At 48.9% G+C, this 14,409-nt stretch overlaps 1 protein-coding gene across 6 annotated transcripts in view; it reads left to right on the top strand.

The window, feature by feature from the left end:
• GFRA1 (GDNF family receptor alpha 1) overlaps positions 1 to 14,409 on the top strand; it is a 234,978-nt gene that overhangs the window by 186,705 nt on the left and 33,864 nt on the right. For all 6 annotated transcript variants that reach the window (XM_002756616.6, XM_009010334.5, XM_035269210.3 and 3 more), the window contains one exon: positions 1,204 to 1,385. In XM_002756616.6, coding sequence (XP_002756662.3) covers positions 1,204 to 1,385 — 182 coding nt within the window. The remainder of the gene's footprint in view (positions 1 to 1,203; positions 1,386 to 14,409) is intronic.

Raw genomic sequence — 14,409 nt, 5'->3', positions numbered from 1 at the left:
ACTGTGAGTCTCTTGAATCTTCATGTTTTAAGCAAAAGCAAGGGTAGCGGTGGTGGTCGTTCTGAGCATTTAAGGGAACTGGTCCCTGTGCACCTCTTTCTCTGCATCACATTCACCAGTTAAGCCATGGAACATAGCTGGGAGCATAAAAAGCATTTAGATTAATTTGAAGCTGTTTCTTACAGCCCCCAAAAATGTAAAGGTGCAGAAAACAAGCTTCCAATTTGCTGAACTTAAAGGATAACACTTTTAGAACAAAATGTCACTTCTAAGAGGAAGATTAGGCTTAAATTATTCTGTCTTGTATATCGAAAAATGCCAACTAAGAGTCATATATTAACAATTCGCACATTCAGGTCCCAAATGCAGGAGTTTGGTTTTTTTATACAATGAATATGAAATTTAAAAAAATCCTAAATCCAGGCCAAATCCCTGAAGACCTGATTAGAAACTGTTTTTTATTCATTTTGGGGAGGGAAACAACACACAACCAATTTACTCTTGCCATAAAAACAATCTAATCCTATGAAATTATAATAAGCTTTAAAGTTTTACATTTTAAACTTTTCATTTAAGAAGGGCTGCTCCTACCTAATTATGTAGATTTTTATTGGAAGACTGGAGCAGAAAGAGAAAAAAATAATCTTACTTAAATTTTACTAGTTATTGAGATGGGGGTTAGATTTTTTTTTTTTTTTAAGGAACGGATTGCCTTTTCCCTGCCATATTAATGGGAATGCCATTGAATTGCCTAAATCTCATGATTAGGATTTTTTTAAGCACTAATTAGTTTGCTTTTAATATAGAATATTGACAGAGCACAAGAATTTTCTTGGAAAATGGGACAGTTATGATCCCAAGTAACAGGACTGAGGCTGGGTTTCAAAGGGCTTGACTGATGAGTATTTCAGGGCAAGGATCTTGCTCAGCACCTGGCACATAAATAGGAACACAATAAATATTTGTTGCATTCTGAGCATTGCTAAGTGTCAAGCTCAGGGTTTAATGACTGAATTGATTTTTGAGCACCTGACCCCAAAGACTGGCTCTCAGCATATATAGGGCAAATGGATGGATGGGTTTTGTTCAAAGAAGTCCAATGCTATAATCAGAATTTCTAGTGTGCCTCTCTGGCTGTGTATATCCTGTCTGTTACATTTGCTGCTTGACTTTGAAATTGGATTTCCTCCTGTTTTACTGCAGAAAATGCAATTCAAGCCTTTGGCAATGGCTCTGATGTGACCGTGTGGCAGCCAGCCCTCCCAGTACAGACCACCACTGCCACTACCACCACTGCCTTCCGGGTCAAGAACAAGCCCCTGGGGCCAGCAGGGTCTGAGAATGAAATTCCCACTCATGTTTTACCACCTTGTGCGAATTTACAGGTAAGAACTGCATCTAGATTCCTTGCTGGGGCTCCCTTCCCAGAGGGAGGATCACAGGTAGACTCACTTTCTGAAATGTATTCAGAGATAGATGATGAATGCTGCTCAGGTCTGAGTCTTAAAACTGCATTTTAAACACAAGCAGTGAAGCTTGTGTTGTGTCATATAGTGGAGAGAAAGTCAGACTATGGAACCGACTCTCATTTACTGGGAGTATGGCTTGTATCTGGCCTTACTTTCTTCACCTGTAAAATGAGGGCTCTGGGGAGAGATGCACCTGTGAAGTTTTTGTGCATGGGGTTGTCGAGTTGGCTTGTTTACATATTTATTATGCTGGTTCTGTGTTCGCTACAAAGCAGCAGCATAATGAAAAGAAAGGAGCTCTTGAGTTTGTCATCACACGACATGGAGTGTTTAACTGTCTCTAAAGGTAAACCAGAGACAGTTGCTGGTTAACTCCCATGCAGAGTGCTTGATGTGTTGGTTCTTCAGAAGCAAAAGCAAGTGTTCTTTGGCAGTGGGAGGAGCAGTGAGGAGGCACAGGCTGCCCTGCAAACTCCCACATGTGGATACGGTCCAGTGAGAATGGTCAAGAACATTCGTTGTGGTTAATCCAGGTCTGCGAGGGCAGAATCACAGCAAGATACAAGTGGTGATTTCCTGCCTTCAGTCAAAAGCAGAGTGTTGATCCTGCCTCTTTATTGATTTTTCATAGTAATGAGTATGCAGCTATTTGGCAGGACATTTTATTTGTACGTTCACAGGGTACCCTCACATTCTTTACCCCTTTGGGTGTTATACTCCTGACGGCTGCAGATGCTATCACTCTAGTACTGTAGCTTCTTTTGTTTGAGGACACAAGGGCTCAGAGAGGGAATCACTCTTGCTCAAGTCTCCAGAGCTAATGGGTCACAGAGCCAGCACTGGGAATCCAGGAACCTCATTCTTTCCATGATTTTCCTGTGTTTTAGAGGTAATGAGGACCATGCGGTGACTATTGCCTCCCGCTATTCTGGAGAAGGGGATGTTTGGTGGTGTATGTGCCAAGCACCATGCTGTCACCTCATGCTCATCACTGGAGCACAGTTAGGCCCCCAGCCCCCATTAGAAGTCAACCTTGCTATTATTCTCACAAGACCTCTCTTTTTCCAAATACCACCTTGACCGACAACCCACTTTATTCCCTAGAAAGTGTCAGAAACTTGTTTTGAGTTGCTTGGTATCTCGACACCTCTCTGCATCTTGGATGTCCTCCGTGCCGTTCATCTGAGCTTGGGTCTCTGTCCTCTGTTCTTCTGGTTCTCCACCCCAGACGTATAGTCTCAGAGACACTCATACACAAAACACTAAGGAGAGGCCAATAAGGAAACCAGACAGCCAGAGGTCAACCAGATGTTATTCAAACTTCTAAAGCATTTCCTGGGCATTTACTCTCTCCAAAGCACTGTGCAGAGAAAGCCAGAACTGGGAGGAGCTTTGGAAAATACTATGGCATGGAACTGCTCCATCCTCTGTAGCGAGGCCCTGAGTTTCAGAGCAGGGAAGTGATATATTCAGAGTTCTCCAGCGAGTTGAAGGCAGGCGTAGACCTTGAGATGGGAATAGGGTCTCTTCTCCATCTCAAGGGGGTGCTCCATACTCTGCTTTCTCTTAGGTCAGCTTTCCATGTTTTGGGGGTCCATTCAGATTCTGGTGTCAGTGAAGACAAGTAGCCAAATGAGGGGGAGGATCCTATTATCATAAGGTGATCATGGGAGGCCAGTGGTGGTTTCTGGAAAGAAAAGGCAAGCTCTGGCTGCAACAAAACCAGCTTCTTTTCTGCCCATGTCTCGGTGCACAGAGGGTGACTGCAGAGGCGGCCTTCGGTGTTCAGCCTGTTTATTAAGTCCCTTCTCTGTTTTAGAAACTTTGTGGAAACGGGCATTCAAAAACAAAGGTTCCCTTGTCAGAAAACTTAGAATAGTGGGCAAGATGCAACTTGTCAACATTTGTGGAAGTTAATAGGCAAAATCTCAGAATAGTCACCATTGGAAACTCCATGAAATTGGAGTCTCCCCCATGAGAGGTGAGGGTCCTGTCAGCCATAGGAGGTGTTCTCTGCTTCCCCCGAGATCTTAGCTCCTGACTTGGGCTCCTTGTGGTACGTGGCTTGGTCACACTGACAGCCAAAGCTTTTCCCCCAACACAGATCTGTCCAAACACCTTTTTCTGCAAGGAAGATCTGTACTGCCTCAGGGTTGCCCTGGTAACTCAGGGAACACAGGAGCTCTATCCCCTAGAAACCATGTCTTTCCTTTCCTGTTAGTGATAGGTGTAAGGGTTATTCTGAGTTTAAAATGAGGAAACTGAGGCCAGTATAAGAAAATTAAATCCAATTTATTCAGCTCCCAGGTGAGGTTCTATGGTCCGGGGAAAGGGGGCCAGAGAAGTTGCGCTGACTTCCTGGGGCAGGGGGTTTTTATGTCTATGAGGAATGAGCAACAGCCAGGTGCTCTGATTGGCTCCAGGGGAGCAGGATTGGGATGGGGTGGGCCGCCAATGGTTGGCGGGTTGTTGGGCGGGTTTTCCGATGCTAGAGCTGCCAGCGTTGCATTAGCCAGAGCCTTCCAGGGGAGCCATGCGGCAGAGGCTGGTGCCGGGTGCAGAATCAGGTGCTGAGTGCAGAGGTGGGTGTGTCCGGCCTCCCGGCAAGGCATCCGGCCTTACATGCTGACCCTTTTGATGATAAAGGATACCACTTCTTTCTGGCTACTTCCTGCTGAATAGGGATGGAGTGAGGGAGAAGGGTCAGTTGACTGGTGCCTCGGTTGGGAGTTGGACATAGGGATGAATTAGCATCTGGTTTACGGCCACCCTGGAAATTTCTCTCATGCGGGCCTGTAAAAACCTGAGGAAAAAAGGGGCCAGCATTAACAGAAGACAAACTACAATGATGGGAGTGATAATAGGGGTTAGCCAGGTTAGCGGGGGGTATTGCCACCAGTTGAGAGGCGAGACTGATGCATTCTGCCCTTTGCTTAGGTCCTCTCAGAGGTGATAGAGAGTGCTGACATTTTCTTCTATGAGGCCTGTTTCATTGATGTAATAGCAGCACTGCTCCTGAAGCAACACATAGGTACCTCCCTTTTCTGCTGTCAGCAGGTCAAGAACCCGTCGGTTTGGGAGAGTTACCTGGGCCAGTGACGTGATTTGTCACTGGAGGGAGGCCAGGGAGGCGGCCGACGCTTTGTTAGCCACGTGAAGCTTGTCCTTTAGTTGAGTGGCTGAGGCGACACTGTAGCCTAGGGCACTGCTACCCAGCCCGGCCGCCACCAGAGAGGATGCTAGAGAGAGACCAACGACCATTGGGATGAAGACTGCTCGTCTGTCTCGGTGAATAGGGGAGGGTGGAAGGAGGGGGGATAGAAGTTCGGCCTGTCCGTAGACCTCTAACTGCAGGACCAAGGTGACAGGCACACAAGGGAAAGGGAAGGAGGCATTAATAACTTTAGTTAAGGTTCCATTACACCAGAAATATCCTCCTGGTGACACATAGAGGGAGGATTTTACCTTCACTATGGTGTTACAGCTGGGACTGGAGCTGCTGGCTGTCTCATAGCAGAGAGAGAGATTTTGAGGGTGTACTTGGAACAAGGGGATATCCATTAAGATGGTGCCAGGTCCCATAGGTGATTGTGACAGATTGAACCCGGACCTGAGGGGAACTGCAGCTAAGGGGGGGTTGCTGAGTGAGGCACATAAAAAGCAGTTGGTGATATTTGTGGCTTTAGTTAAATTTAACATGTTGGCTCCCTGCTGTACTAGAGACAACCAAGAGAAAGGTTGAGAGGCGTTATCTGAGGGTTTGAATTGGTTAGTTAAGATGGCTTCATTTTGTAGGACTGTATGGCTTACAGAACTGAGCTGTTGTTTCAGAGACGATGCGGGTATAGGACTGGAATATTAGCATGTTCCCTGAGGATGGCTCCAGGTATAATCTTCATAGACTTTACCGGATACTCCTGCATCCCAACGGCTGTGCCAGGGGTTGCAGATGTTGAGGGCTAAGGAACCATTGCTGAAGCGATTGAGCATGCGGTTGGGACAGCTTGGAGGCTGTGGCTTGTGAATAACACAAGAGCTGTATGGGCACCCCCCATAGGTGGTGTTCCACCAATGACAGTAGTCCTTGGTTTGGTCATATAGAAAACATAGCCTGTGCCGAAAGTGAAACCCATGATCGCAACCGAGTATGACTCTTTTACCGTGTGGGATGAGGATGGAGACAGTAGACTGACATCCGCCTGTTTGGCAGTTTGCCTGTGCAAGATAATGGGTCCTGATGGTGGGGCCCTCAGTCCAGGATTCCTGGATGTAGAATCGCCAAACATATGAGTTGGCCTCAAGAGGAGATATCAGAAGGACTGTAAGGAGGAGGCTCTGAAGGGTTAGGGGGTGACGGGTCGGGGCCACGGGTGAGGCGGAGACAAGTGGGGCCAAGGGGTTCAGATTTCTACTGATCATTTTGGGGAACCAGATTGAGGCGGGACACATGGTACCACAGAGTGTGACCCAGGAGTTTGGCTGCTGTGGGGGTGGTTGGGATAACAATATGGGGTTCTGACCACCTGGGTTGCAAGGATCCTGGTTTGAGTTCTTGGAGGAGAATGCTGTCACCCAGTTGGAGAGGCACCGCTGGGTGGGAGTCCTCTTGTCCTGGAACAACAGGGAGGGAGCAGTCTGTGTGTTCCCTTAACAGGTGGCGGAGGAGGGAGAGGAAGGGAAGGTAGGAAGCGGGTGGAGGGGGATTTACAGGGAGGTTGTGAGAAACCAGGAAAGGCCAGCTGTACAGCAATTATAAGGGGCTAAGGCCTGTTGGCCCCCGTGGGGTGGCCCGGACCAGGGCAAGAGGTAGGAGTGTGGGCCAAGAGAGTTTTACCTCAATAGCAAGTTTGGCCAAATGGTCGTTGAGGATGCCATGGGCTTGTTCAACTTTACCTGATGACTGATGATTGAGGGACTTGGCGACTAGCTGGACTACTTGGGCCGTAAATGCTGGACCATTGTCAGACTGGATGGTGGCAGGTAGGCCGAAGCAAGGGATGATTTCTTGAGTAAGAAGGGAGGCCACCATGTCTGCTGTCTTCTAGGAGGTGGGGAAGGCTTCAATCCAACCTGAAAAGGTATCTACAAAAGTTAGGAGGTAGCAGAGCTTTTTGTGAGTGGGCATATGAGTGAAGTCAATTTGCCAGTCTTGGGCTGGTAGGTTGCCCCACATTTGGTGAGTAGGAAACTGTGGCCTTAAGCCTCCCTGAGGCAAGGCCTTAGAGCAAGTAACGCATGTTTTGTGTACCCGCTCAATTGTTTGTTGCAGACCTAGTGAGAAAAAGAGGGGCTGTACAAAGTGGTATAATGCCTTAGGCCTTATATGCAAGGATTGGTGGATTTCAGCAATAATTTTAGGAGCCTGTTCCCAGGGAAGGGCAATTCTGTTATTTAGGAAGATCCAGCCCTGATTAGATTATGTTTCCCCCTTTAGTATAAGGGCCTGTTTTTTGATGGTGAGTATACAGGCTGTGTGGCTGTGGTAAGGAAGAGAACAGGGGTAGGGGTCAACTTGGCGTTAAAGATCTTGCTGCTGTGTCTGTCCGCACATTGCCCTGGGAGATGGCATCATGCTGGGCTCGGAGTCCTCAGCAGTGTATGACTGCAACCTCCCTGGGCAATGATAAGGCCTGCAAAAGGTTGGAGATCTGTGTAGCATTGATTATGGGGGACCCTTTTCTGGTAAGGAATCCCCACTCTCTCCAGAGGGCAGAGTGGCAATGGGTAATAAGAAAAGCATATTTTGAGTCAGTATAGATATTTGCTCACTTTCTCTGTGCTAGTGTGAGAGCCCAGGTTAGGGCAATGAGCTCCGCCTTTTATAATGTGGTTCCACCAGGGAGGCAATGTGCCTCGAGAGTGGTTGAATCTGTTACTACGGCATAGGCTGCCTTTTGCCTCCCGTCGGCGGTTATTACTGAACTTCTATCTACATAGAAAGTAAGGTCTGGGTTAGGCAGGGGAAGGTTGGATAGGCCTTCCCAAGGTTTGGCAAGTGCATCCATTAGTTCAGGACAGGAGCGGGCTGGGGGAGGGGGAAGGGATGGAAGAGGAAGCAGGGTAGCCAGGTTGATTGGGGAAATAGGGTGAAGGCTGACTGAGGGATTCTCAATGAAGAGTAGGTGGAACTGCTGTGGATGAGAGGGCCCTAGGTGAGTGAGGGATTTTTGGGAGAGGAGGTCAGTAAGCTGGTGAGGAGAGAATACTGAGATGGGCTAGCCCAGGGTAAGTTTTAGGGATTCCTTGGTAAGTTCTGTTGCTGCTCTCAGGGTCCGCAGGCAAGGCTGCCACCCCCTGACCGTGGGGTCAAGTTGCTTCAATAAGTAGGCTACAGGGGGGAACACAGGACCCAGGGGTTGGGTTAGAACCCTGATAGCAATGCCCTATTTCTCATCAGTGAACAGACAAAAGGGGCAATTGAGGTCCAGCAGACGAAGTAGGGGTGCGGTGGACAGAGCAATTTGGAGGGTTTTAAAAGCCCATCTTACAACTTCAGGATGGGAGAGAGGTCCTGCGGGGGAGTCCTTAGCTGCCACGTGCAGAGGTTTAGCTAGAGAGGCAAAGTTAGGTGTCCAGTGGTGGAAGAATCCTACAAATCCTAAAAAGGAGAGAATCTGGTCGGCAGTCTCTGGGGGCTGCAGTGAAAGAAGTGCCTTCCGGTGATCTGTAGTTAGGCTTTTAGTTTTGGGGGTGAGGCAAATGCCCAAGTAGACCACCGAGGTGTCTGATAACTGTGCTTTGGAGGGAGATACTTGGTATCCCGAGATCCGAGAAAGTTAAGGAGAGTGGCAGTATGCTGTTGGGATAGGGAGAGGGAGGGGCTACAAAGTGACAGGTCGTCCACATACTAGAGAAGGAGACTGGGTTGAAGGGGGCAGGAGCCAAGGTTGGCTGCCAAGCCTTGTCCAAAAGTGTGAGGGCTGTCTCTGAATCCCTGAGGCAGGACGGTCCAGGTGAGCTGTTGTGACAGGTTGGTGTCAGGATCGGTCCAGGTGAAGGCAAAGAGAAAGTAGGACTCAGGGTGAATGGGAATGGCAAAAAAGGCATCCTTGAGGTCAAGAACTGTAAAATGAGAGGTAGTGGAGGGAATGTTTGATAATAGGGTGTATGGATTGGGGACTACAGGGTGGAGGGGTACCACTGCCTCATTAATAAGGTGCAGGTCCTGAACCAGGTGGTAGTCACCAGATGACTTTTGGACTGGCAAGATAGGAGTGTTACAAGGGGAACTGGTGGGAATAAGTAATTTCTGGGCTAGCAGGCGGGTGATGATAGGCTTCAGGCCTTAACGGTGGGCCTTCGAGATGGGGAACTGAGGACATGAAGGAAAGCGGGTAGGATTTTTGAGAAGTATCTTAACCGGGGGATGATGTTTGGCCACGGCAGGCTTGGAGGTATCCCATACCAGGGGATTAACTACGTCAGGAGGGATAGGGGGTTGGGGCAAGGAGTTAAGACAGGGCATGGCATTGGTTAGGAGTGGCAGTAGGAGGTGGCCAGATGATGGGCTTGAGTGCAGGGGGCCAGTGAGTTGGAAAGTGGCCCCCACAGTCTGGAGAATGTCTCTTCCTAAAAGGGGTACTGGGCACAAGGGTATAATTTAAAAAGAGTGGGAAAAGGGGTGTCCCTCGAGGACACAGGCTAAAGCATGGGTTTGATTAGGACAGGAAAGCTTTCCATCAATTCCCATGACTGAAACCTGGGAAGGTATGCTAGGTCCCGAGTAGGAAGGCAACACAGAATAGGTAGCCCCCGTGTCCACTAAGAAGGAAATGGGCTTACTCGCTACCTGCAGCCTTACCCTGGGTTCAGCAAGGGTGATGGGTGTCTTCAAGTCCGGGCTGCGTCAGTCGTCCAGAAGGCCGAGAAGTTCAAGCGATGGGATTGCTTCCTGCGGACTGGCCTGCCCTCCACGTAGAGGTGTGGGGGGTGGACCTGTAGTCCGGGACAGGCAATCACTGTGCCAATGTCCAAGCTGCTTGCAGTCCTGGCAGGGCTTGGTAGGTGGTCAGGGACATGGACACTGATGTGCCCAGTGTCCCTCCTGACTGCACTTGAAACAGGGCCCAGGCGGAACACCTCTGAAGTTCTTGGTGGGTTTTGATGGACCCCCTCCACCAGGCACCTGGTGGGCTGCCGGCCTCAGGGCTGCCACAAGAGCTTGGGTTTGGAGGCTTACCTTTTGCTATAGATGGGCCTGGCAGGTGGCCTCAGCCTTTTCCTCTCGACCATTAAAAACTTAAAATGCCATGTTTACCAGGTCTCATATGGGAGTTTGGGGGCCCTCCTCTGCCTTTTTAAGTTTCTTTCTAATGTCAGCTGCTGACTGAGAGATTAAATGGGTGACTAGGACTGTAGCCCCCAGTAAAGAGGCTGGGTCTAGCTGGGTATGAAGGATTATAGCATTAGTTAATCGGTCGAGGAAGGCGGTGGGGTTTTCAGTAGGACCCTGAGTTATTTCCCTTAACTTATCATAATTAACTACCTTTTGGGCTGCGCTTTGCATGCCCACTAGGAGGCACTGGAGCATTTGGTCTCAGTGGCGGCTGCCATCTTGACCAGTTTGATAGTTCCAATTAGGGTCGGCCTTGGGGACCGCTGCTGTACCTACTGGCATTTGATTGTCTGTGAGATGTACCTGATCAATGTGCGCCCAGGCTGCCGTAAGGATGCGGTCACACTCATCTGGGGTGAGGGTGAAGGACAGAATCACTTAGGTATCATGCCAGGTGAGGTTATAAGCCTGGGTGAGGTAGTGGAATTCTTTGGTGTAAGCAGTAGGATTGGTGGAAAATGACCCTAGGCGTTTCTCAATGACTGGTAGATTAGAGGGGGGAAGGGAACACGTACACGAGCAATGCCTTCCGCTCTGGCGACCTTGTGAAGGGGGCAAAGGAGGGAGGTTTCATTGTTAGGAGCACAGCACGAGCGGATGTGAGCACTGACAGGAGAGGCTAGGTTGGGACTGGGAAGAGGAGGAGGAGGGAGAGGGGGCTGAGGTTCCGCATATGGCAGAGGGTTTGTAGGTTGGGTGGGAGGAAAGGAGAGTTCTTTGGGAGGGTCGGGGTTGGAAAAGGAGAAGGATGGTGGAGGGGCCGAGGTGGTGAGGGAGTTTCTTTGGCTAGGAGCACCTGAGCAGTGGTGCAAGAGGAACAGAGGGTGGGGTGGGAGTGAAGATACCAAAAGGCCTGAACGTAGGGGACCTCTGACCATTTACCATTTCTTTGACAGAAATTGTCTAAATCGGTTAGAATGCCAAGATTGAAAGTTCTCTCCAGTGGCCACTTGGACTGGTTGTCCAGAGGATACTGGGGCCAGGCAGCAGTGGAGAGGAAAAGCAGCCTTTTCTTTTTAATGGAGAGGCCCAGCTTGGGTAAATTTTGGACTAGACATCCCAATGGTGACTTGGGGTCTAGGCGGGACTCCTGATTACCCACAGTCCACTCTCTGTCACAGAGTAGTCAGGCGTGAGGAACAACGTCCCAGACCTCAACACCTGAGTACTGGAGATTACGGAGAAGGACAGGAGTATAGGGACGTCTCCACAATATTCCTGTCTTCTGGGACAGGTGAGCAGGGGCACCGGGACGTCTCCACGAGACCCACAGCTCGAGACAGAAAGGAGTCCCTGACACAGCCGCAATTACGGACAGGGTACCCCAAGGTTCGGAGCAAACCAAGGATAGGGTTATGGGCAATAGGAGTCTTACTGAGTGATGGCTGCAGACGATCGGAGGAGCAGCGGCTCCCTGGTTCGGCTTATGGTAGAGGAGTCAGTTTCCCCCAGGAGGGGTCTTGAACTCCTCCTGGGTTTTTGGCACCACTTGTAAGGGTTATTGCCGAGTTTAAAATGAGGAAACTGAGGCCAGTATAAGAAAATTAAATGCCAATTTATTCAGCTCCCAGGTGAGATTCTATGGTCCAGGAAAAGGGGTCAGAGAAGTCACACTGACTTCCTGGGGTGGGGGGTTTTTATGGCTATGAGGAAAGAGCAACAGCTGGGTGCTCTGATTGGCTCCAGGGGAGCAGGATTGGGATAGGGTGGACTGCCACTGGTTGGCGGGTTGTTGGGCAGGTTTTCTGGTATGAGAGCCGGTCAGGGTTGCATTAGCCGGAGCCTTCCAGGGGAGCCATGTGGCAGAGGTAGGTGCCGAGTGCAGAGCCTGGTGCCAGGTGCAGAGTCAGGTGCTCAGTGCAGAGGTGGGTGTGTCTGGCCTCCCGGCGAGGCAGCCGGCCTTACATTAAGAACTCTGCTTTCTAAACAGAAGGACAAAAGTTAAATTGGGAGTTCATGACCAGCCTGGCCAACATGGTAAAACCCTGTCTCTACTAAAAGTACAAAAATTACCTGGGCGTGGTGGTGCATTCCTGTAATCTCAGCTACTCAGGTGGTTGAGGTATGAGAATCCCTTGGACCCTGGAGATGGAGGTTGTAAGCCGAAATCCTGCCATTGCAGTCCACCCTGTGTAACAGAGCAAGACTCTGTCTCAAAACAAAAACAGAAAACAAAAAGTAAAACTAAAGCATGACGTTTCTCTCTGGGCTGCCATTTAACTCCTTGGCAGAGGGAAGAATGAAGGTGTGAGGCCATCGAGGAATGAGGGGTGGCTATGGCTACACCTCTCTTCCCTGTGATACGCAGTCTCCATGTATCCTGGAGCTAAACAGCATTTCTTTCCCAGGGAGTACTTAGGAGTCAAAGTGAGGTTCCATGGAACCCTAAGATGATGACTTGCATGAGCCCCCTTTTGCACACATGAGGCAGGGAATAAGGGATAAGGGCAGGGAAGGCAGCCAAGCCCATGTCAGACCTTGCTTTTGCCCTCACCAGTGTGGTAGCCTCTGTGAGCATGCTAACCTCTCTAAGCCTGGGCTTCCTCATCTACAAAGCACATGTATGGCTTAGCTACTAGAGCTGAGAGGATTAAATAGGGCAGAGTGAATGTTCCAGAATAGTGATTTATGAATGTCACATGTGATGTGATGTCTGACTCCAAGTCAGTGGCCACTTGGTCCCTTTACAACAGATGGAAGGTGGTTCTGTGCTTCCTTGGGGGCAGGGTATTGGGTATGTGCTAGGGAACATTAGTGGGAGGTCACACTAACAAGTGTGTAGTTTATTTATTTTTCAGAACCTTCTGTGTGCTTCATCCTCTGCACTCCTCACAGCAGTCCCGTGAGTCAGATGTGGCAGGCATTCTTGCCTTTTACAAATGGAGCAACTGAGGGCAGGGAGAGGCTTGTGACTTACCTAGAATCACGAAGTAATTCTCTAGTGGGTTAAGATTTCTAACTTTGAGGCCAGGGCACTGTTTCCTGGTTCCATGACCCTTGGACAAATGGGACTCTTTCTCTGGATTGAGAATAGACAGTGAGGAAGAAGGAAAGAAAAAGAAGGGAGAATCTGGTTTCAAGAGAACCTCATGTCCTAGTTCCTCCTGAGGTTCACTGATGCAAATGAGGGGAACAGATGCAGAGCTCCCACTTCAGACTGGGTTTCTTTCTTCATGCCTCAATTCCAGGAGACAGCACTGAATAGAGGAAGGACTGAAAGTTTTCCAGGAACATTTTTGCAGCTTGCTGGTTTTCTAGGGTGATCTCTATGAAGAATGGTTAAAACAATCGTCTGAGGCTAGAGGATGGGGGGATGAGAGAATGGTGAGTGAAGGGCCTTCATCCCAAGAACATGGTCCCTCCAGCTGATTTAGGACTCTTGCCCAGGCGGAGGACTCCCAAGAGACTCTTTCTCCCCATCTGTCCCTCCTTTGCCTCCCTGGCTGTCTCCAGATGAATTACCATTTGCTGGGGAGTGGGGAGGGGGTCCTAGAAATATCTCAGAATGGCGTTTGTCCCAGCCACATGTGTTATTACTCAGAATAGAACTGACTTTAACCAGCTCGGGATCCACTGGTAACAGATTCAGAGAAAGTCAACTATCTTTGGCAGCTCTAAAGTTCACTTCCCTTGAGAGGCGCCCTCTTGTAATATTTTTAAATATACAATAATATGAGAAAACTCTTGGGGACTTGAGTTTCAGTCTTAACATTTGAGATAGATTTCCCCCTTGGAAGGGCAGAAACACGAATAAACATTTTCCAAAGTCTGCTCCAAAGTGTAATTATCAACAAACCAAATGCAGTTCTGCTTGGGGAAAATAGGTGACGATGGATGTGGTGAATGTAGGACTCATCCATGTTCCTATGAAAGGCTTTGCTTTAAAAAAGGAAAGTGGATTGATTAGTATAAAATGTTACAGAAATGTCCAAGTGCTAATCCCCTGAGGTGATAAAATACCGGGATTTGGGTAACCCACCAAGCTCCCACGTCAGGATTAATTGGCAGTCATATTAGTGACAAGCATGACACAGGCTGTGCTATTGTTGGCCTATTCCTTCAACTTGTTCAAAATGGTCACATGGAAAACAAAGAAACATTAATAATCCTACCAATTACTTCATCTTCCGTGCACTGGAGTGGTCTGGTAGCTGGAAAAGGCTCTGGATATTTAGATCAAATGGACTGTGTGTGTGTGTGTGTGTGTGTGTGTGCGCGCGCGTGTCACTTAAATATCTTTAGAGCATTAGAAGAATTTTCTATTTTGCCTCACTGTACACTGCTTAACTGGTAGCTTGAAGTGAAGACATCTTAACGAGGTGTTTGTTGATGTCTGGTTTCTGTGGTCAAATAGAGTAACGAAGGTTGGGAGCAACAGCCTTGGGACTCAGGCCTCCTGAGAAGGTTTCACTGCCTCTGCTCCTCTTTAGCCCCTTGCCCTTGGAAATCCTGTGACAGACGATGGGGCACACAGGGTAGGTGCAGGATAGCTATGGGCAGTTGCCAGGGCCTCCAGTAAACAGCACAAACCACATTCAACGTTAGGGATGTTTTGTATGTGTGTGAGCCACATAATATACAGCTGTGGGTGAGACATGGAAGACC

This window comes from Callithrix jacchus, chromosome 12, assembly GCF_049354715.1.
Source record: "Callithrix jacchus isolate 240 chromosome 12, calJac240_pri, whole genome shotgun sequence".
NCBI lineage: Eukaryota > Metazoa > Chordata > Mammalia > Primates > Cebidae > Callithrix > Callithrix jacchus.
The sequence above is the reverse complement of the archived record's forward strand: the minus strand, read 5'-3'. Positions and strand labels throughout refer to the sequence as shown.